The sequence below is a fragment of the Convolutriloba macropyga genome, chromosome 9 (assembly GCF_964194025.1).
Source record: "Convolutriloba macropyga chromosome 9, txConMacr16.3, whole genome shotgun sequence".
Lineage (NCBI taxonomy): Eukaryota > Metazoa > Xenacoelomorpha > Acoela > Convolutidae > Convolutriloba > Convolutriloba macropyga.
This window is the reverse complement of record NC_134476.1, coordinates 27,397,967-27,420,190: the sequence shown is the minus strand read 5'-3', so window position 1 is coordinate 27,420,190 and position 22,224 is coordinate 27,397,967. Positions and strand designations below refer to the sequence as shown.

The following is a 22,224-nucleotide window of genomic DNA, read 5'->3' as shown; positions in this document are numbered from 1 at the left end:
TTCATTTGCCTCGTTCATATCAAATATAAAGTTCGGAAATAAAAAAAAACTGCTAGCCACTTTTCAGTACCTAATGCCATTATGCTACAATTAATTGAAATTCGCTTTGCAGAAACTGCAAAAAATTAAAACACGCAGTGCCACATTGCATTCTTAATGAAAAAAAGAATGCTTTCCTCGGGTTTGTTCACAACACAAACAGTGTCTATTAGCAAAAGAGACGATTAATAAAAATGAATTAAATTCTTTTACTTATCATAATCTTATCATTGAGAAAACGCGAGAATTGAGAGTTTCTGACTGAGCAGGAGGTTCGGGAGTTGGTAATAGTAGTAGAGGGGATGCTATAAGGGGGAGGGTTTGAACCCTGTTCCCCCCGAACAGCTACCCTAAATTTCATAACTCATAACTAACCGACTGCTTTGTATCTAAGTATGTTCGTTCATGGGATAGTACACAAACTAGCTAGCACAGATAATAACAATTGATTCAGATTATTTTCCATTTTCACTCGTATGGCAATTGGCTTATTTGTTCAGACTGCGGAGGTGCATTTTTCACAGTTTGTTGAGGGAAAGCATCAATTGTGGTAGTGGTGGTATCTAAATATGCACAGCATCTATTACACCAGTTATTTATTCTATTGCTACAACCTTCAATTCACGTGTAAGACATGGACACTTTCTTCTCACGCTATCACATTGTGTATGATTCAGGGGAGGGGGGGGGGGTGAAGAGGAAGGGAGGCTGGGTAATTGAGGAATAAATTTGGGGGTAGTGCGGAAAGAAAGCACTCATACACTCCAAATGTCAAATGCAACATTTACAGGGTGCTAAATATATATCATGTAACATTCTGTGTTGGTGATGGTGGTGGTGGTACTACCCCATCTTGCCCTAGCAAATGAAAGCCAATCAAATGTCAGGAATTTCTGCGCGTGCACAGACATCAGCACATTTGAATGGTAATTGTACGTTTGACCGCTTACGGGCAAGTTACACTACTAAGCCCACATTTATTTCATTATTAGATTTGAAACGAGCTCAAAATCGAGTGCCTTCTTTCTAACACAGTGCTTAAGCTAAGAATGTTAACACAATTTAAGACACAGGGTTTCAAACAGCATCTAACCAAGGTCACAAAATAAATACATTCATAGTATCCATCAATACACTCCATTCAATTTGTCTTGAGAAAGAAATGAGGTCATGAAATACTCTCCAAATGTCAAATGTGTGACCAGAGATAGCTATCAAGATTGGTCAGTTGTACGTCAATTCATTGGAATTGATGTCAAAGTTTGATAAATGCAAACTTTCTCAAGACGAAACAATGCTACCAATAGTTTTGCTGACGTTTCATATCAAGATAACCAGGTCAAATTATTGCATAGGCAGCAATGGTTTTTTGCTGTTTCAATTTAACTACGGTATGTACTTCCCGAAAAAATTTCTATTTATAATTAGATCATAATTATATTGAAAAACTACTGAAGCCGCTATTTGCAGAGAACAAATCGACACTCAAAACCTTATGTTGAGTGTTCTTTATATTGCGTAGAGTAGAACTATGAATTCAATCATCTCTGTTAATAAACTACAGACAGTGAATTTGAAAGCTTCTTCAAAGAATAAACAAACTATCGAGATAAGCCGACAGTACAGCTTCAGTAGTCAACTTTTGGTGTTGTACAAAGCATGTTTGGTTTTGAAAACCATCCAATCCAACATCAATTAATTTTCGTCCATTCAATTTCAAACTGTCATGCGACAATCATAAATCAACCCACTGATTGTTCACACGATATAGGCAGTAGCAGGACTAGGGACAGTTAGGAAGCGCCTATTTTCTAACCTGGTTTTCATCAATTGATAAAAGGCATTTAGGTTGCGGCGTATTAAAACTCAATTATTATGTATTGGTGTAAAAACAGAAGCAAATTACTATTACAATCACGTGTTTATAGATCCATTTATTACACGCTACCCATTATCTATACAGTCGGATAAATGTCAACTTCGAATGATGTTTTCCTGTACCCTTGTTTTCTAGAATTGCTACTGGAGACAATATGAAACTTAAACAAGCATTGGTAAATAGTGGTATACGGTACGGGTTGGTATAAAGGTTGCATATGGCGGATCAAGATTTGATGGTTGTGGTAAAAGGGTTTGGTGGAGAGTAGAGTAGGTAATTGCGGGCTGGGGAGGGGTTTTCGTTCAAGCGAGAGGCAATCTACAATATGGATGGATTTGGATTCGTTTCAGAGATACTGTGTGTATTACAAGTATGGGGCTGATACAATCAATATACCACCTAATGAGAGGAAACAAAAACAAGCAACTTAGTGAAATAATGAAAAAGAGATAAAGTTTCATCGGCTCACGGCATTCTACTCAATAGTTAGAAATTAATAATCAGTCTATATGATAAATAACAATTCACTCGTCTCATCTCAATAGTCTGCCGCTATTCTCTTTACTAATCTCATCACGATTTCGGCTATTTTGTTGTTGTTTTCGCTATTGTGACTGTTTGTTTAGGTTGTTTTGTTGTTGTTGTTTATGCAGCAGTTTATTATTTTGCATCCGGATGTCTCGAAACACGGCTGCATATTGGCCCATGTTTTGTTGCTGGTACTGTTTGTTGTTGATGATGCTGTTTGTTCTTGAATGATCTGGTTATTTCATAAGATTAAGAGTAAAAATGACTGACTGAATGAGGGTTCACTGGCTCACTAACTCAGGCGTTGCTCTCAGGATTTGTCTTGAGGCCTGGTGCATCGTGACTCTTGTGTGACTCGAGTGCCTTCTGCGTGTAAATGTCCTGAGGCAGCTCACTCTTCCGCCTCAGAACAGCTCCAGAAGCCCCTGTACTCCCACCGTCAGAGGGCACTGGCTTCGCCTGAACATTACACATAACTGACTAAACGTCGAAAGAAATGCTCTCGAACGACTAGTGGGAGCTCTAATCAATTGCAAACTGCTTCAGTCGGAGGGGGGGGGGGGAGGAGGGGGAGTCTAAATGGGACTAAGAAGTTCAATAGTGGGCTTCAAATAACCACATTAGAGGTTAACATATACCATTGTTAAGATTTAAAGTGAAAAATGGCACCAGCTTCGGCGCAATTTTCAGTTGACATTTAGTATTAAATTGCTGCCAATTGAATTCAGCTGCTTGAAATTGTGATTGAGAGAGAGAGAGAGAGTTTTAGATCACGCGAAACGCAAAAATTCAAGGGCGTAAAAGTCATTCGAAAAGTCAAAACCGTTAAGCGAAAATTTTGCATACAAAAAAAAGACACACGTTTACAATAATTGCTATGAACTTCGTTCAAGAGCAATTAATAGTTAGAGCATAGAATAATCTTGATAAAGCTTTGATTAGAAGTTCTACTTGTTCAAAGATAGCTCGACTACAGGACTAAATCCTCGGAGCACAAGGAACAAGAGAACCTGTCATAAGATAAAACCCAGTTTGAGGTCTGGAGACCAGTTGGTAAAATGGTGTTAGGCTAGGAAGTTAAGATATACTTGTTCGAATCCAGTACCGGTTCATTTCACAGTTAAGGCATCAGCTTAAAGCCTCTCTTAACATGGCCACATTTTTTCCAACTAACAGCGCAGAAAAATTACGAGGCACGAAAATCAACAATTACGAGGCGAAAAGCTTCTGATTACATCGATTCAATCAAGATGTAGAAAATTTTAACTTCGATGCAACTTAGCTCCACCCATTCAAACTATGCGAGAACATTTTACGAGTGATCTGAATCATTTATGAAAAACATTTCGCAGAATTAAGAGACTTTCAAATTGTTGGAAAGCTAAGGAAAATGATTCAAAAATTGAGCGAAAAAAATTAAACTAGTTAAACACTACCAACAACTTACATCATAAATTGACTCCACGGTTTCGCCAGGGGGGGGGGGGGGGCTCTCGAACGACTAGTGGGAGCTCTAATCAAATGCAAACTGCTTCAGTCGGAGGGGGGAGGAGGGGGAGTCTAAATGGGACTAAGAAGTTCAATAGTGGGCTTCAAATAACCACATTAGAGGTTAACATATACCACTGTTAAGATTTAAAGTGAAAAATGGCACCAGTTTCGGCGCAATTTTCAGTTGACATTTAGTATTAAATTGCTGCCAATTGAGTTCAGCTGCTTGAAATTGTGATTGAGAGAGAGTGAGAGAGTTTTAGATCACGCGAAACGCAAAAATTCAAGGGCGTAAAAGTCATTCGAAAAGTCAAAACGGTTAAGCGAAAATTTTGCATACAAAAAAAAGACACACACGTTTACAATAATTGCTATGAACTTCGTTCAAGAGCAATTAATAGTTAGAGCATAGAATAATCTTGATAAAGCTTTGATTAGAAGTTCTACTTGTTCAAAGATAGCTCGACTACAGGACTAAATCCTCTGAGCACAAGGAACAAGAGAACCTGTCATAAGATAAAACCCAGTTTGAGGTCTGGAGACCAGTTGGTAAAATGGTGTTAGGCTAGGAAGTTAAGATATACTTGTTCGAATCCAGTACCGGTTCATTTCACAGTTAAGGCATCAGCTTAAAGCCTCTCTTAACATGGCCACATTTTTTCCAACTAACAGCGCAGAAAAATTACGAGGCACGAAAATCAACAATTACGAGGCGAAAAGCTTCTGATAACTTTGATTACATCGATTCAATCAAGATGTAGAAAATTTTAACTTCGATGCAACTTAGCTCCACCCATTCAAACTATGCGAGAACATTTTACGAGTGATCTGAATCATTTATGAAAAACATTTTGCAGAATTAAGAGACTTTCAAATTGTAGGACAGCTAAGGAAAATGATTCAAAAATTGAGCGAAAAACATTAAACTAGTTAAACACTACCAACAACTTACATCATAAATTGACTCCACGGTTTCGCCGGGAGGGGGGGGGCTCTCGAACGACTAGTGGGAGCTCTAATCAATTGCAAACTGCTTCAGTCGGAGGTGGGGGGGGGAGAACGGGGAGTCTAAATGGGACTAAGAAGTTCAATAGTGGGCTTCAAATAACCACATTAGAGGTTAACATATACCACTGTTAAGATTTAAAGTGAAAAATGGCACCAGTTTCGGCGCAATTTTCAGTTGACATTTAGTATTAAATTGCTGCCAATTGAGTTCAGCTGCTTGAAATTGTGATTGAGAGAGAGAGAGAGAGTTTTAGATCACGCGAAACGCAAAAATTCAAGGGCGTAAAAGTCATTCGAAAAGTCAAAACCGTTAAGCGAAAATTTTGCATAGAAAAAAAAGACACACACGTTTACAATAATTGCTATGAACTTCGTTCAAGAGCAATTAATAGTTAGAGCATAGAATAATCTTGATAAAGCTTTGATTAGAAGTTCTACTTGTTCAAAGATAGCTCGACTACAGGACTAAATCCTCTGAGCACAAGGAACAAGAGAACCTGTCATAAGATAAAACCCAGTTTGAGGTCTGGAGACCAGTTGGTAAAATGGTGTTAGGCTGGGAAGTTAAGATATACTTGTTCGAATCCAGTACCGGTTTATTTCACAGTTAAGGCATCAGCTTAAAGCCTCTCTTAACATGGCCACATTTTTTCCAACTAACAGCGCAGAAAAAATTACGAGGCACGAAAATCAACAATTACGAGGCGAAAAGCTTCTGATAACTTTGATTACATCGATTCAATCAAGATGTAGAAAATTTTAACTTCGATGCAACTTAGCTCCACCCATTCAAACTATGCGAGAACATTTTACGAGTGATCTGAATCATTTATGAAAAACATTTCGCAGAATTAAGAGACTTTCAAATTGTTGGACAGCTAAGGAAAATGATTCAAAAATTGAGCGAAAAAAATTAAACTAGTTAAACACTACCAACAACTTACATCATAAATTGACTCCACGGTTTCGCCGGAACGTGCACTTGGAAAATTAAAAAAAACATCTGAGATACCGGCGCTCGCAATTTTGGCGAGGAAAAATCATTGGGCAGAAAACAAAAACAGCAGGACAAATCCTGACGTACAATTTAAAGAATTTTATTCACTAAACAAAAAATTAAACCTAGAAATGACTAGAAGTGGAAATGGAAAACCATTTCGAAAAAGATCCAAAATTGAATTATAGCAGGCAAATTGCCAAAAAAAAATAGCCGCAGTTGACCCGCTTGACGCACATTGAGATTGAAAGAAAACAAATAAGAGGAAAATTGACAGAAATGTGTCATATTTTTTAATTTGGTGTGCAAATTCTGCATATTCGGTTAGATTCTAAAAAACAGTTAATTCAGCTTCTAAACTGAACGCTATTCAGCATAATGAGAATACCAGCAATCGCTTTAATAAACTTTGATAACTTAATGCACTACGACTTAATGACCGGGCTATATCGCGTTATACCGTTTTTTGATTTTGCGGTTTTGACATTGAACGTATACACTACAATAAGTAATTCAATACGTAAAAGAATTTAAAATCCATTCAGTTGAAACAGTGAGTGAGATAAGTCAAAAGTCAAGCGTGAAAATCGTGACTTATGTAAAACACAAAAAGCGATCAAAAAGGTCAGACAAAAAATCGCTCAAGACAAAGATTGCATAAAAAGACCAACAGGACTAAAATACTTGATCCAAACTTCGTTTGAGAGCGATTGCAGAGTCGGAGCAAAACGAAGTGAGGGTCAATAAAAGTTCAGCTCAGCTATCGCCACCTCATCACACAAAATCAAATCGATCAAAGTAATCGGTACGCCAAGAACTATAATGCGTTAAGGGCAAAAAAAGTTCTCATATTTTTCATCTTAGTAATTTTGGCTTTAGCTACATTCGGGGCAATTTTATTTGGTGTAAATCTACAGTTATAGAGAGAGACCCACGAAAATATATCCCCCACTACTCTACATTGCGGTAACTCGGTATAAATTAGTTCTAGTTCCACCAAGCTGTGGGTCTGAGGAACTCGGATAAATTAATGGTTTTGGTATTTAAACATAACCGACTAATTGCTCTCAAACGACCGGCGAGCGGTTGGCTTCATTAGTAGCCGGCTGGGTTTTAGGCATGCTAGCATTAGGGGGTTGTGTGCAGAGTAGGGATGAAGCGATGGGGGCTAGGGTAGTGGAACAGCTGGGCGAAAGGGGGTCCAAATCGCCCAAACCACCCCCTCACACCCTAAAATTGTCTCCTCAAAAAGACTTTCGGTGAATTGCATACTTAGAAACTATAAGGCCTAAGGCTCTAAGAGAACTGCTCAGCCAATTGCCCTCCGAACGCTACATGTTTATCCTGTTTTTGAGGAGGAAAAGTCAAATGGGTCGGAAAAAAATCAGTCAAGCAAAAAATTGCAAAAAAAACCACATGACTAATATAATAGCTAAACACTTTGTTTGATTAAACAATAAATCTAGTAAGATGGCTTAATTAGTTTATCCTGTTTCTTTTGAATTCGTTTTTGAAATTGAACGTATTAGCATAAATTGGGTGTATTAATTCAACGGACTCACTGAGTGAGGTAACGCAGAAGTCAAACGTGAACGTCGTGACTTCTGTAAAACAGAAAAAGATACAACGAACTCAAAACATAGCCTGAAGTCTCCAGATTCGACCAATGGCAAAATTTGACCTAACCTGCAGGCAAATTATTTCAAGGGCAACTTCCAAATATGTTCTTTGTCAAATGTTTAATTCGAAAGCAGGTAAAAAAATAAAAAAAATTAAACATGAAAACAAACTCATACTGATAAGTTTTCTGTTAAAAAATATCTAAAAGTAGAGAAACAAAATATTTATTCTCAACTTACTGTGGAATATTATTCATTTTAAATCAATTATCAACAACGTGATTGACAAAAAATAGCAAAGATAAAACATATCCTGCAGATTTCCCGAAAATAGCTACCATTGATTCTCGTAACCCTGATTGGGATTGAAAGAACAGAAAAAAAAGGGATTGATGGTAAGAAAACTTTTCTAAAGTGCGAATTGTTTTGATTTTGTTTTTATGACTCCGTTCAATTTAGATAGCAATTGTTATTTAGAAGTACTATGAGCAGAACGAGCGGAGAACAAAACTAGCGCAGAAAAGTCTAAAAAGATTTCACGCAAAACGTTAAACAAGCTGCGAACTAAGGTAAAGCGAAACAATTCTTTATTCGACGAAGAAAAAACATAGCAAGAGAGGTCCTGAAATAGAGCTACTGTATCTGACCAGCATATCAGTCGGATAAAGCCAGCCAAAAAGACAAGAGTCAGTCTTAGAAGTTAACAGAAACTAATATATTCGAACAAACTGAACAAAATATAATAATTGCAATAACTCTTGAAAATTTTACCTTGAAGGTTGAAGTTGATCAAATAAAGTATACGTGGGTTCGATAACCCACGTAAAACCCTTGAAAAGGATTTTTTGCTCACTAAAGACAAAAACTTGAGAAAAATGACTTTTAAAATTGAAAACCGCAAAACTTAGTCAAAGTTTCCCATTTTTGAAAAAAATATGTCCAGAAACATTTTTTGTCTCTCCAAACTGTCCAGGAAACCATCTGCAAGACTTAGAAAAGTTAACTTGGGCCACAACGATATGTAATAACATGTTCAGAACAAATTGAGAACCCACTATCCAGTAACCCAATTTAATGCCTAAAAAGTTTAGAAGTTTGTTAATGATAACAAATTTCGGATCTTTTCCGTTTGTGCCCCCCAGTACGTTATGCTCCCCCCCAGTTAAAGAGCACGTGCCATTAAATAATAAATCATTGTGTAAAAATATGGCAAGTGTGTCTGGGGGGTGCAAATAATATTCGCCCACTAAGCCGGGGAGGTACTAACGAAAAAGATCCCAATTTTCAAAAAAAAACTTTATCACAAAAATTGCGAAAATCGCAGATATTAAAATCTTGAATACTTAACAATCCATTGCCTCTACCAACTATGCAGTAACCTATTATCAAACCCCAGGGGAGGTTTAATGATCCCTGGGGCTGAAAAAAAAATAAAAAAATTTGCCACATTTTAAAAAAAACATTTGTGATATTACAATAATGAGAACCATTTTATTGATAGCAGAAACTAACGGATAATCTATTATCGAACCATAGGGGAGGTTGCCTTGCCAGTGGAGCTCGAACAATCACAAATCACAAAATTTCAAAAAGTTGAAAAAAGCTCTGAGAAAATCGTTACTTCTATCGGAAAATCGTTAAAATTTTTTAGATTAAAATGTTGAGAACGAGTTCATTGCCATTAGAAACTATGATAGAAACAATAGAACCTATTTGATATTATTCAATATCAAAACTTAGAGATTTTTTCCTGGCTTATGCGGCTGGAAAAATTCAAAAATGACAAAATCGGAAATTATTAATAAAAAAAACATTTCAATGTCACAAGAAACTCTGCAGTAAACCATTATTATAACCTAAAAGAGATTCCTTGAGCCCTGGAGCTGAAAACTCAAAAGATGACACAAATTATCAAAAAAAAATTCAAAAGAATGCAAAAATTAGCATCATTTTGAATGTTTACGTTTGCAGTATCAAAGCATATCTCACAAAATAATCATAATGTAATTAAGTCTTGCAAAATACCTGTATCAACTCTGACAGACGCAAATTTAGGACTGATCGCCCAATAAACTCAAAAAATGACAAAAAAAAACGGAATTGCAAAATTTTTGGCTCAAACACTTAACCTTGAGTTAAGGCCTTCCCAGCAACTGAACCACTCTAGGCATTTGAAGGTCTACAAAAGCCAGCTATGGTCCTCTACTTCAACTTAATCCCCGCCGCAACTTAATGCCCCTACTGCCTAACTCAACGCCTCTACTTAAGGCCCCTACTGCAACTTAATGCTCGCCGAGCTTTACCTGTTTATGCTATTTCAAAAGCTCAGACTCATGGAAAAAGACTCATGGTGAACACATCCTACAAAAAAGACAGCACGAATAAAATCTAAATTCTTTGGGTTTTAAAAAATAGGAGCGCAATAATAGCCTACTGAGAAACTGAGGGCGGCAATTAATAAAAAGAATGGCGAGGACAAGTGAAAAAGATGAGCCAATCCATTGACTCTACCAACTATGCAGTAACCTATTATTAAATCCTAGAGGTTTAAAAATCCCGGGGTTGAAAATTAAAAAAATCGCAACATTTATTAAAAAAAAGAAATTGTTAACAATGTTGAAAAACATTTCATTGATAATAGAAACTAAGGGATCATCTATTTTCGAACCCTAGAGGAGGTTGCCTTGCAGGTGGGGCTCGAAAAATCACAAATCACAAAAAAATTCAAAAACGTGAATGAAGCTCTATCAGAAATTTGTGATATTAAAACGTGGAAAACTGGCTCATTACCAATAGAAAATATGAATTAAGCAATATCAATCTTTAGAGATTGTTGCTTGGCGCATGGGGCTGAAAAATTTAAAACAAAATCAGAAACTAGAAAAACGACAAAAAATGTCTAAAAATTTGAAAAAATTTAAGTTTAGAAGAAATTCGTAAAAATAAAATAAATAAAACCATTCCAATGTCACAAGAAACTCTGCAGTAACCTATAATTATAACCTAAAAGAGGTTCCCCGACCCCTGGAGCTGAAAAAAAGACACAAATTATTCAAAAAAATTTTCAAAAAAATGCAAAAATTAGTATCATTTTGCGTGTTTACGTTTGCAGTATTATAACATAGATCACAAAAAAACTAACATAGCCGGCAGATTGCCGGAAAATAGCCGCGATAGACGTGGCGTTACATGAATTGAAACAACTATAGAAATAGTTGTTAATAGTCCTTTAATAGACCACTAGACTTTTTGGGTTAGCTTCGGACTGTCATTTTTATGAGACACATAAGCTCTATAAAGAGAAAGCTCTAATAGGGCTTTTCAAAATTAGGATCTTTTCCGTTTTTGCCCCCTCAGCTTAGTGGGAGCATATTATTTGCAGCCCCCCCCCCCCCCCCCCCCGATCCCCCGATGCACGTGCAACAATTGGGGGCGGGGGCACAAACGGAAAAGATCCCAAAATTAATATTCGAAATCAAAAACTCAAGACTCTAATATTCAAGAATTAGGGCATATGTTTCGCACTACTTAGATGCACACTATTGACCTTTAATAAGTAATGTTCATAAACTTTAAAGTTTCATAAGTGAGCTCAGAAGTCATTTTTTTGAGTGAGGTAAGTCATTGAAAAAGTCAATTCCAAGAAGTCACGGTAAGACGAAACAAAAATCTGTTACACGAAGTAAAAAACATAACAGGACAAGTCCTGAAATACAATACAAAGAATTGAATGAAAAACTGAGAACTATTGTATCTGACCAGCCGATCAATTGAACAATACCAGCCGAAAAGACCATCTCAAAAGTTCAGAAACAAATTATAATTGCTATAAGTCTGACGCTTTTACCCTGAAGACGAAATATAATAGGATTCAATATACTCATTAAAACACGCAAAAGACTTGCTAGAGATTTATTCACTAAAAGCAGATAAACTCCAGAAATATGACGAAGTGCTTCAAAAAAGAAAATTTCTGTTGGGTTATGGACTTTCGCAAGCGGAATAAAAAGCGTTTTTAACTAAGTAAAAGAATAAATTTCTCAAAAATGAGAGAATAACAAAATGATATTTTACAGTAGAATTTAGAGATTTCCAGGAGAGATCTGAATATTAGATCAAGATGGTGATTTGAATTTGGGGGTGAAAAAGGACTCAAAAATCAGCTGTATATATACCCATTATCAATGCGAAAAAGTCAAGATACAAAACTTATCTTAGCACCGTGATTTATAGTGGGGGTAGCAAAGGTTTCCCAATATGGTTTGCTTTTGCAAATCAGTCGCAAAGGGAACCATAAATGGAATGCATTTGCACTTTTCTAAGAATTCATTCACACTTCCGGAGATATCATCATCATTTAATACATGCTGGGAAGATTTTACATCAATTAATCTAACTCTAATAATAGTTATCTAGATTCACCAATTTGAACCGAATATTGATTCTAAGCACCATTTTTTGACGATTCATTTATATAATTTCTTTGATCGAAGTCATATTGCTTGTCTTTCTAATCTGGTAAGTCAAACTTTCTTTCTAATTCTCACTAAGTTGAAGACTATAGTTTGATCGATATTCTAACACCCCCACTCAGACTTGAGCTGATTGCGTAGAGTCTGTTCCCATCAAAACTGCTCTGAATGTGTCCACTTTCGAAACGGGTAAGGACTTTGTGAAGATGTTCGCTGCCATTTTGTCTGTAGGGACGTAATGAATTGAAATAGTCCCTATCCTCCGTCTTGTCCCGGATGAAGTGAAACTTTGTTTCGATGTGCTTGCTCCTTTTGTGCATGACTGGGTTTTGGCAGAGTCTGATACAACTGTGGTTGTCTTCTCCAATTGCTATTGGACGTTTCTGTTGGATGCCAAAATCCTCTGGAAGTTGTTTCAGGTAGAGTGCTTCCTAAACTGCTGCTGCCATGCCCTGATATTCTGCTTCTGATGAAAAAGCAACTGTGGTCTGCTTCTTGACACCCCAGCTGAGTGCTGCGCCACGTCTGTTGAGCTTGAAGTAATAGCCCGTTGTTGATTTTCTGTCGTTCACGTCTCCAGACCAGTCTGCATCACTTACCCCCACTAAATCATAACTAGCCTCTTTTGTTTAAGTAAGTTTTAAACCTTTTGAACCTTGAAGATATCGCAGAAGTCGTTTTCCGCACATCCAGTGTTGATTGGTAGGTGCATTCATGTGTCTGGACAGAATGTTGACTGTGAACATGATGTCTGGCCTCGTCTGTTTGGCCAGATACAGAAGTGATCCAACCAAGCTTCTGTAGATCCTCTGGTCCACTTCTTCGTCTCCGTTCTGTGCTGTCTGAAGTTTCAAATTCAAATCAGCTGGAGTTCTTGAGGGTTTGCATTGATCCATTTGAAACCGCTCAAGCATTGTTTCTATGTAGCGTTCTTGGTCGACTGTGACTTTGCCCTCTTCTCGTCTGATTCTTAGACCCAGAAGACAGTGTAGTCTCCCTCTGTCTTCCATGTGAAAAGTTGCTTCTAGTGCCTTCTTGACATCAGAGACCACTGTCATACTTCTTGATGCTACTATGATGTCAACCCAGACCAAGATGAAGGTGTGATCCTCTGCCTCTGATCTTGCGAACAAGCAGTGATCGTTCCTGCTTCTGGTGAACCCCTGTCTCAGTAGGAAGTTTGCCAGCTCTTTGTACCAGTTGTTAGCAGCCTGTTTCAAACCATAAATTGATTTATTTAGTCGACATACTAACTTCTCCCCATCTGATCCGCGTTTTACAAACTCCTGTGGCTGTTCCAGATACACTTCTTCCTCGATTGGTGAGTGCAGGAAAGCAGTCTTGACATCAAACTGGTGCATCACATGGCCCTGCTTCGCTGATAGCTGAAATAGAATCCTGAATGTCTCTGGCTTGAAGGTAGGCGCAAAAGTCTCAAAGTAGTCCAGTCCTTCCACTTGTTTGAAGCCTTTCGCCACATAGCGCGCTTTGTATTTGTCCACTTGACCACTGGGTCCCAATTTCACATCGTAGAACCATTTGCCCGGTATGACGTCCCTGTCTGTGGGTGGTCTCACTAGGTTCCAAGTCTCGTTGTCTTGGAGTGCCTTGACCTCGTCCTTCATTGCCCGGTGCCACTGGTCCCAATCGTCACCTTGCTTGGCTTCGTAGACTGTTTTGGGTTCCACATAGTCGCCCTCAGTCACAGCAAGTTGGGTCCTGACTTCTCCAAAAAATTGCGGAACATTCATTGCTCGTGTCCCTCGTCTGAGCTCTGCTCTGTCCGCGTGTTCCAGTGCATCTTCATTGAAGCCAACTGTCTCTAACTGTGAGAAGTCTTCTGTGTCACTATCTTCCAGTGACTCTGAGTCTCTGTGACTCCCTCTTGTTGCAGTAGATCCTTCATCTAGTGCTGTTTCTCCAACATCCGAGGCCTCTTGTCTCAGTGTTGTTTCTTGAGTATTCACGCTCCCTGCGTCATGCGACTCCTCCTTTGTTGCAGTAGATGTGTCCTGTCGTTCTCTGTTGTTATCGCCTTGATGACCATCATCTGGGTGCCAGATTCCCAGTTCCGACCCATCATCTAGTAGGTCAGCCGTTTCTTTGTTGTCAGGGATTGAGCCCACTTCAGACTCCTTGATGATCACATCTCGAACTGCCATTACCTTGCGTGTGTTGGGTATGTACACCAGGTATCCGTTTTCTCCTTCAGTGTAACCCACAACCTTTCCTTCCAGTGCCTTGGGTTCAAGTTCGCTGACTTCTCTGTCCCTCTTCCTCATGAAGACTGTGCAACCAAAAATAGATAATTTACTAATTGGAAGCTTAGGTTTTATACCTCTCATCAGCTCTGCTGGGCATTTTTCTTCTCGTCTCACAACCAAGTTTCTGATCCTTGCTGCGTGACGAATTGCTGCTCCCCACATCATCTTGGGAAGTCCTGAGTCAATGAGCAAACATCTTGCCATCTCCAGCAGTGTCCTGTTGCACCTCTCAGCTAACCAATTCTGTTGTGGCGTCTCTGGTATGGTCTTCTCCTGTAGAATGCCTGCATCTAAGCAGTACGTCTTGAACTGCTCTGAGAAACTTTTTCGCATTGTCTTGCCTCAGCTTCTTGGGCGTCCCCACACTGAGAACAAATTTCTTCAGGCTGGCCAATGCTTCACTCTTTGCCTTAAGCAATTCCACAAACACAAACTTCGTGTACTGGTCTGCAAACACTATGCAGAACCGGAACCCTGAAAGTGACTCTACTCTGAAATGTCCCATCACATCTGTGAACACCCTCTCCAGCTTCTCTTCTGCTTGGGTCTCTGCCACTCTTGGTACTGGAGTCTTTGTGATCTTGGCCAATGCACACATATTGCATACATCATCGAGTTCCCCCACTGTCTCTGGTGCATTCCTGACCACATCCGCTTGAATCAAATGACCCAATCGTCTGTGCCACTTCCTTGCACTGTCAAGTTTCACGCTGTTGGAACTCATCTTGAATTCTAGAACGCTGCAGGGTAAGTAAAACAAATTATTTTCTTGTGTTAGCTTTACCCGAGTTCCCTTCTGGAGTTTCATGCAGCTGTTTCCTCTCTGGAAAGTGAAGCTATGTCCCCACTCCGTGCATCTTGAGACTGATAGGAGGTTTGAAGAATAGTCCGGCACAAACAGAACATTTTTGAGTTCGCATTGGAATTCCCCTTTGTTTGAGGGTATGCTGATCCTCACACAGCCTCTGCCCACCACTCTGGAAGCCTCTCCGTTGGGATTTCTGACCACTGATTGAATGGGCACAAAGTCCAGGAACGCATCGATGTTCGTCACTAGGTGATCTGTACAACCACTGTCCACTAGCATGCCTGCTGTCTTCACTGGGTAAGAGCTGCCCAGCATTCCTCGTCTGGTGTAGCCAATGTTGGACCCATTGCCACTGACTCATGTTTGCCTCCATCTCTTTGTCTCTTGCATGCCCTGTCTAGGTGACCCTTCTCACCACACTTGCTGCATTGTGCTGTCTCCTTCCTGCAGTCCTTGGCAAAGTGTCCAGGGATCCCACACACAAAGCAGTTTCCTTTCTTGGGTCCCTTCTTGAAGTCACGCTTCACTGCCAGTGCCACTGAACCACTTTGTCCCTTGTCTCTGCACCGTGCTCTCATGAAAGTTCTGCAGCCTTTTCCTCAACTCTGCGAAGTTCGCTGCCGGGTTGAAGCTTTCCTGTATAACAAAACTTTCATACCTCATTGGCAGACCATTGAGTACCAAGGCGTTGAAGAGGGTCTCTGAGACTGCTTCCCCTGCTTCTTGTAGCCTTGTGAGCAACTCCTGTCCTCTGATGAAGAAGCTGTCCAAATCCTCAGAATCCTCGAGCTGCAGTCGAGCAAGCTGTCCCACTAAAGTCACCACTGTCGGCGTCTCCACACTCTGAAATCTCTCTTGCCAAAGCTTCCAAGCCTTTGCTCCATCTCCAATGTCATCATCTCCCACACAGTCATGTCTCATCAGCATGAGGGTTGTTGCATCTAGAGTCAGTGCCAGATGGCACCACACATTGTTCCATTTCTCCTTGATGTCTGCAACTTCCTTCTCATATGCATCCTTCAGCACCTTGTGGTTCTTCTTCTCATCATTGGTTGCCCCATTGGCCAGTGGCGCAGGCTCATTGGGTTGCTCCTCTGTCCCCAGTAGTGGTTTTTAGAGTCCCTTCGTCTGCATAATCGCCACAAATCTTGTGCTCCAGATTGGAAAGTCCTGTGCCTTTCCTGTGTAGGTCAGCAGCTTCACTGTCTGTTGATCCATTGGAGTTTGAGCAGGCAAAACAGTTGTGAAAAGAAAACGTACTAAGCAGAAAAGTATTATGACTGTCAACAACAAATTAGTTTTGTTTTGGAAATTAATTTTATGACTTAGCAAATTGCTGGGCCCATAACCTGTTGGGTTATGGACTTTCGCAAGCGGAATAAAAAGCGTTTTTAACTAAGTAAAAGAATTAATTTCTCAAAAATGAGAGAATAACAAAATGATATTTTACAGTAGAATTTAGAGATTTACAGGAGACATCTGATTATTAGATCAAGATGGTGATTTGAATTTGGAGGTGAAAAAGGACTCAAAAATCAGCTGTATATATATACCCATTATCAATGTGAAAAAGTCAAGATACAAAACTAATCTTAGCCCCGTGATTTATAGCGGGGGTAGCAAAGGTTACCCAATATGGTTTGCTTCTGCAAATCAGTCGCAAAGGGAACCATAATTGGAATGCATTTGCACTTTTCTAAGAATTCATTCACACTTCCGTAGATATCATCATCATTTGATGATTCAGTTATATAATTTCTTTGATCGAATTCATATTGCTTGTCTTTCTAATCTGGTAAGTCAAACTTTCTTTCTAATTCTCACTAAGTTTAAGACTATAGTTTGATCGATATTCTAACAATTTCTATATTTAGTAAAAATTTAAACCACTTATTTGTCTGCGAAATTTTTTAATGCAGCCCCACTGCAAGACTTGAAAAAGTTTTGATGGCCAGTAAAGTTTGTTGAACTCGAAAAAATGATAAACGAAAAAAATTTAAAATAATTGCAAATTTTAAGAAAGTCATGCTAAAAATTGCGATATTAATATCTTGAAGCATTCCATTGTCTCCAGAGACTACATAGTATCCCTATTTCAAGCCTTATATAGATTCATACTATGCAGTAACTTATCATCAAACCAAAGAGGCGGTTCCTGCGCCCACTGCGCCCGAAAAACTGTTGAAAAATTTTCAAATAAATTTCGAAAGATATTCAAGTTTTATTTTAAAAAAATGCTAAAATGCGTACATTAAGAATTGAAAATCTTTTATTGCCACTAGAAACTTTGAAGCAACCCCTTCTCAAATCCTAGAGGAGGTTCTGTGGCCCTTGAGGCTGGAGAAGTCTAAAAGTGACACTTTAGAATAGCAAATTTTATCAAAAAATTGCTAAAATTGGGATAATAAAATGTTGAAAACCATCACATGAACAAAAAAATTTGTTAGTAACCAATTTTTAGTAACCAAGTATCCTAACCTATAGGAGGTTTATTGGCACGGAGGGCTGGAAAAACTTAAAAATGACAGTAAATATTAGAAGATTTGAAAAAATTGCAAGTTTTTTTTCAAAAATTTGCTAAAATTCGTATGTTAAAAAGTTGAAAACCATTCTAATACTTCTGGAAAATCTGCAGTAACCTATTATCAAACCCTAGAGGAGGTTTCTTGACACCTACGTCTAGAAAAACTCAATGACAAATTTTCATTAAACTTGAAAAAAAAATGTAAAAATTAGTATACATTTGGGTGTGTTTCTAATACCAAAACACAGCTCTTAAAATGGCCTTAAAAAGAAATTATTTCTTGCATAAGACTTTTATCGACTTTTACAAACCTCAATTTTAGACCGGTTTAACAAAAAATTCCGAAAACTAAAATGACCGTTTAACCTTGAATTAGGGCATTCCCATTAGCTTCACCACACTGAGCACTTGAAAGACTACTAAACGCTGTTAAGGGCCTCTAATAAAACTTCATGCCCGCTGAGCTTTACTTGTTTATCCCGTTTTCAAAGCTCAAAAGTCATAAAAGGTGTGAAAACATCTTACAAAAATAATAAAAAAAGACAGATCACCAATACAATCCAATTCTTGGATTGTAAAAAATTAGGAGCGCTATAATAGCCGCCTAGAATTGAGGACGCGGCGATTAATAATTTAATTATGTCTTGCAAAACATCTTTATCAACTCTGAGAGACGTCAATTTAAGATTGATCACCCAATAAACTTGAAAACATCTTACAAAAAAACAGCACGAATACAATCCAAACTCTTTGGGTTGTAAAAAATAGGATCGCAATAATAGCCTACTGCGAACCACAGGGCGGCAAATTATAAAAACAAGGGCGAGAACAGGTGAAAAAATGAGAAGGAAAAAATCTAAATAAATTATTTTCTGACAAAATTCTATGAAAATTGCACAATTTTCTAATATTTGTTATACGAAGCCCCTAAGATACAATAACTTTGTCAGCATTTGGCCATCAAACATACGGCACGTTAAATATAAAAAATAAGGTAGCAGGCACAAGAGACAAAAGAAATTTCTTTGAAACGCTGAAATGTTATAATTTGATTAAGAATCTTTTTTGACTCATTGCTGCTTCTTTCAACTGCTCTCAAATAACCTTCAGTTAGAGTGACAAGCACTCAGTTGATTATATCTCCGTGAAATAACGGGAGGAAAAGTGAGGAAGGTCATTTTTGGGAGTAAGTCACCTAAGACCAAAAACGTAAACAAGCGAATGAACAAAAAAACCGATCCATTGAGTAAAAAAATGTTATCAAACACGCGATTCACTTCAAATTGCATAAAAGAACGAACAAAAAGCAGATTTGAAGTGATCATGCTGTCAGATGGTACGGTAGTAACAAAAATCTTGACGAAATAACAACAAATAGCAGGGCAAGTCCTGAACTACTATTCAAAGAACTTTTATTAACTTAACAAAAAGTCAAACTAAAAATGACAACGCACTGTGGATGGTTAACAAAAATTGAGTTAGCTCAAATATCGTTTCCTCGATCTAAAGAGTTAAAAAATTTCACGGAGCAAAACCACTCCCGCATTTGCGCTCAAATTAATCACTATACCAATTTGCCATACTATAATAATGAAAACGTGTGAACATATCTACAAACATAGCTGGCAGATTGCCAGAAAATAGCCGCAATAGATTCGTAGATCGGCAGTTCCAAAAAGAACAGTAAAAAAGACACCAAAAAATTGTCTTTTCATTGAAGGCTGATCTGTTATATTTTGATTAAAAATCTGTATAAGTTATTGCTGCCTCTATTAGCTGATCTCAAATAACCTTTATTTAGAGTGACACACACCCATATGACCTTATCTCTTTGAATTAAAGTAAATAAAAGTCAATTTCAAAGTGAGGAAGTCATTTTTGAGAGTGAGGTAAGTCAAGTGTGACCAAAAATTTAATCACGCGAATGAACAAAAAACTCGCTCCACTAAGAGCGAAAAATGACGTCACGCATGCAATTCAGTTGAAATTGCATGAACGAATGAACAAGTGGCTGTGACGTCATATGGTCGTAACAACAATCATGACGAAATAAAAAAAACCAAGAGAAGGCCAATAATAGCCCCAGCTATCGCTGTGCGGCTATTAATAAAGACTGTGCCCCAATACAATTAAGACTCTTTGAAATGTTAAAAAACCAAGCGGCCAAAAACTTAAGGGAAAGAACAAAAAATCGCTCCTCTAAGTAAGAAAATGTCTTCACACACGCAATTCATTTAAAGTTGCTCTGACAAATGCAACAAAGAGAATATTGGAAGTGAGTCTGATGTCATATGGTCGTAACAAATATCTTGTGACGAAATAGCAAAACCCATCATGATAAGTCGTGAACTATTCAAAAAAATTTATTGAATAAACAAAAAAATAACTTGAAATGACTAGTGACTACTTCGAAAAAACACTTAGAAAAAACATGATCAAAGAGCTCGAAAAAAACAGTTAAAACCCAAATCAAATCGTGTTTCTTCAAAAAAATAACAAGTAAGTTTGCTTAAACACTGACTGTAAGTTTCCTGACTCTAAAATAAGGGTCAAAAAATTGTAAACGCAAAACACTAGCCTTTTTGATCAAATTCCTGTTACGGCACGACCAACATCACTACAACAATTTGACATACGAAAATCATGAAAATGTGAAAACATATTTATAAAAAAGACTGCGCTCCCCAACACAATTCAAATTCTTAGAATTGTAAAAACCAAGTGAGTAAAAACTCAATCAAGCGAATGAAAAAACTCACCCCACTGAGTAAAAAAACATCTGCACAAAATTGCATAAACGAAAGTAACAGGAAGCAGATCGAAGTGAGCATCAAGTCATATGGTCGTAACAAAAATCTTGACGAAACATAAAAAACGCAGCCGGATAAGTCCTGAACTACGATTCAAAACATTAAGTCCTGAACTACGATTCATTAAGTTAACACAAAGTTGAATTAACAATGACTAGGGATTGCTTTGAAAAATCACTTGGGAAAAACTGGTCAAAGAGCTCGACAAACAGTTGAAACAAAAATCAAATAGTCGCTTGTGACAACCAAAAATGACAAACGAGTTTTCTCAAATAACGTTTCCTGACGCACAAATACTCGCCTTTTCGCTCAAATTCCTGTTTGGGCATGACCAACATCACCCCACCAATTCCACTTAAAAATGAAACTGGGTGAACAAAATATCTAATAGATTTTAGTAAAATTAGGCCTCATCATACCATTGCTTCCTCCGGTAACAATACCCATAGAATACCAAAAAATAATCAATACAAAAAACATAACCGGCAGATTGCCGGAAAATAGCAGCGATAGACGCTTGTGGCCTTCCATGAATTGAAACAACTAAAGAATAAAGATAGATAGATCGACCACCAGTCCTTTAACCACTACACGACTAGACTTTTTGGCTTAGATTTGGACTGTCATTTTTATGAGACACATCAGCTCTATAAAGAGAAAGCCCTAATAGGGCTTTTCAAAATTAGGATCTTTTCCGTTTGTGCCCCCTCAGCCTAGTGAGCGCATATTATTTGCACCCCTCAGATGCACGTGCAAAATATTTTACATAATGACTTACTATGTAATGGCACGTGCTCTGTAACTGAGGGGCGCATAACGTACTGGGGGCACAAACGGAGAAGATCCCAAAATTAATATTCGAAATCAAAAATTCAAGACTCTAATAATCACGAATTAGTGCATATATGTTTGGCAGTACTTAGATGCTCACTGTCGACCTTTAACAAGTAAATGTTCAAAACATTTAAAGTTCCATAAGTGAGTTCACAAGTTATTTTTTTGCGTGAGGCAAGTCATTGAAAAAGTCAATTCCAAGAAGTCAGGGTAAGACAAAACAAAAATCTGCTAGACGAAGTAAAAAAACATAGCAGGACAAGTCCTGACGTACAACTCAAAGAATTTTCATTGACTAAACAGAAAACAAGACCAAAAACGGACTATGAATGGATTGCGAAAACCATTTAGAAAAAAATCCGATCCAAAAAATCGAAAGAATTGTAAAAATCAAAGTGAAATTGCCGCATGTGAACAAAAAACAACTAGCGAGAAAGCTAATTTTTGTTCGAACACCGTTTTCTCACTCTACTTTAAATTTAGAGCGAAAAAATTTCGAGCCACCAAACCACTCGCTTTTTCGCTCCACTTCCTGTTTCGGCTTGACCAAAATCACTACTCCAATTTTACTTCAAAAATCATGAAACTGTGTGAAAAGATCTTTAAAAACAGCGCCCAATACAATTCAAATTCTTTGAATTATAAAAACTAAAAGCACCGAAATATAGCTAAGCTCAGCTTACAGCTTCGCAGCTATAAAAAACAAAACCATAACAGAACGCCTTTTCGAGTCGTAAAAACAAAGAAAAGACCAATAATAGCCCCAGCTATAGCTTTGCGGCTAATAAACGCACATATAATTTAAACGTCAGCAAATCCGAGCCGCCTTAGCGTGCCAAGGATTTTGCGCATTGAAAATTGGTCGATGCTCGTTTTGCTCTCAGACGCCAGGCGATACTAAAATGAAACTAACTTTGGGCGCACTGAAGATTTGAAATTTAGTAGTAAACT

At 38.0% G+C, this 22,224-nt stretch overlaps 1 protein-coding gene across 1 annotated transcript in view; it reads right to left on the bottom strand.

Moving 5' to 3' along the window:
• Window positions 1-221: 221 nt before the first annotated feature.
• The window catches only part of LOC142345698 (serine/threonine-protein phosphatase 2A 56 kDa regulatory subunit gamma isoform-like), a 316,862-nt gene continuing 294,859 nt past the window's right edge, over window positions 222-22,224 (bottom strand). The window contains exon 11 of the mRNA XM_075397944.1: window positions 222-2,905. Within this exon, the coding sequence (XP_075254059.1) occupies window positions 2,744-2,905 (162 nt within the window). The 3' untranslated portion in view covers window positions 222-2,743. The remainder of the gene's footprint in view (window positions 2,906-22,224) is intronic.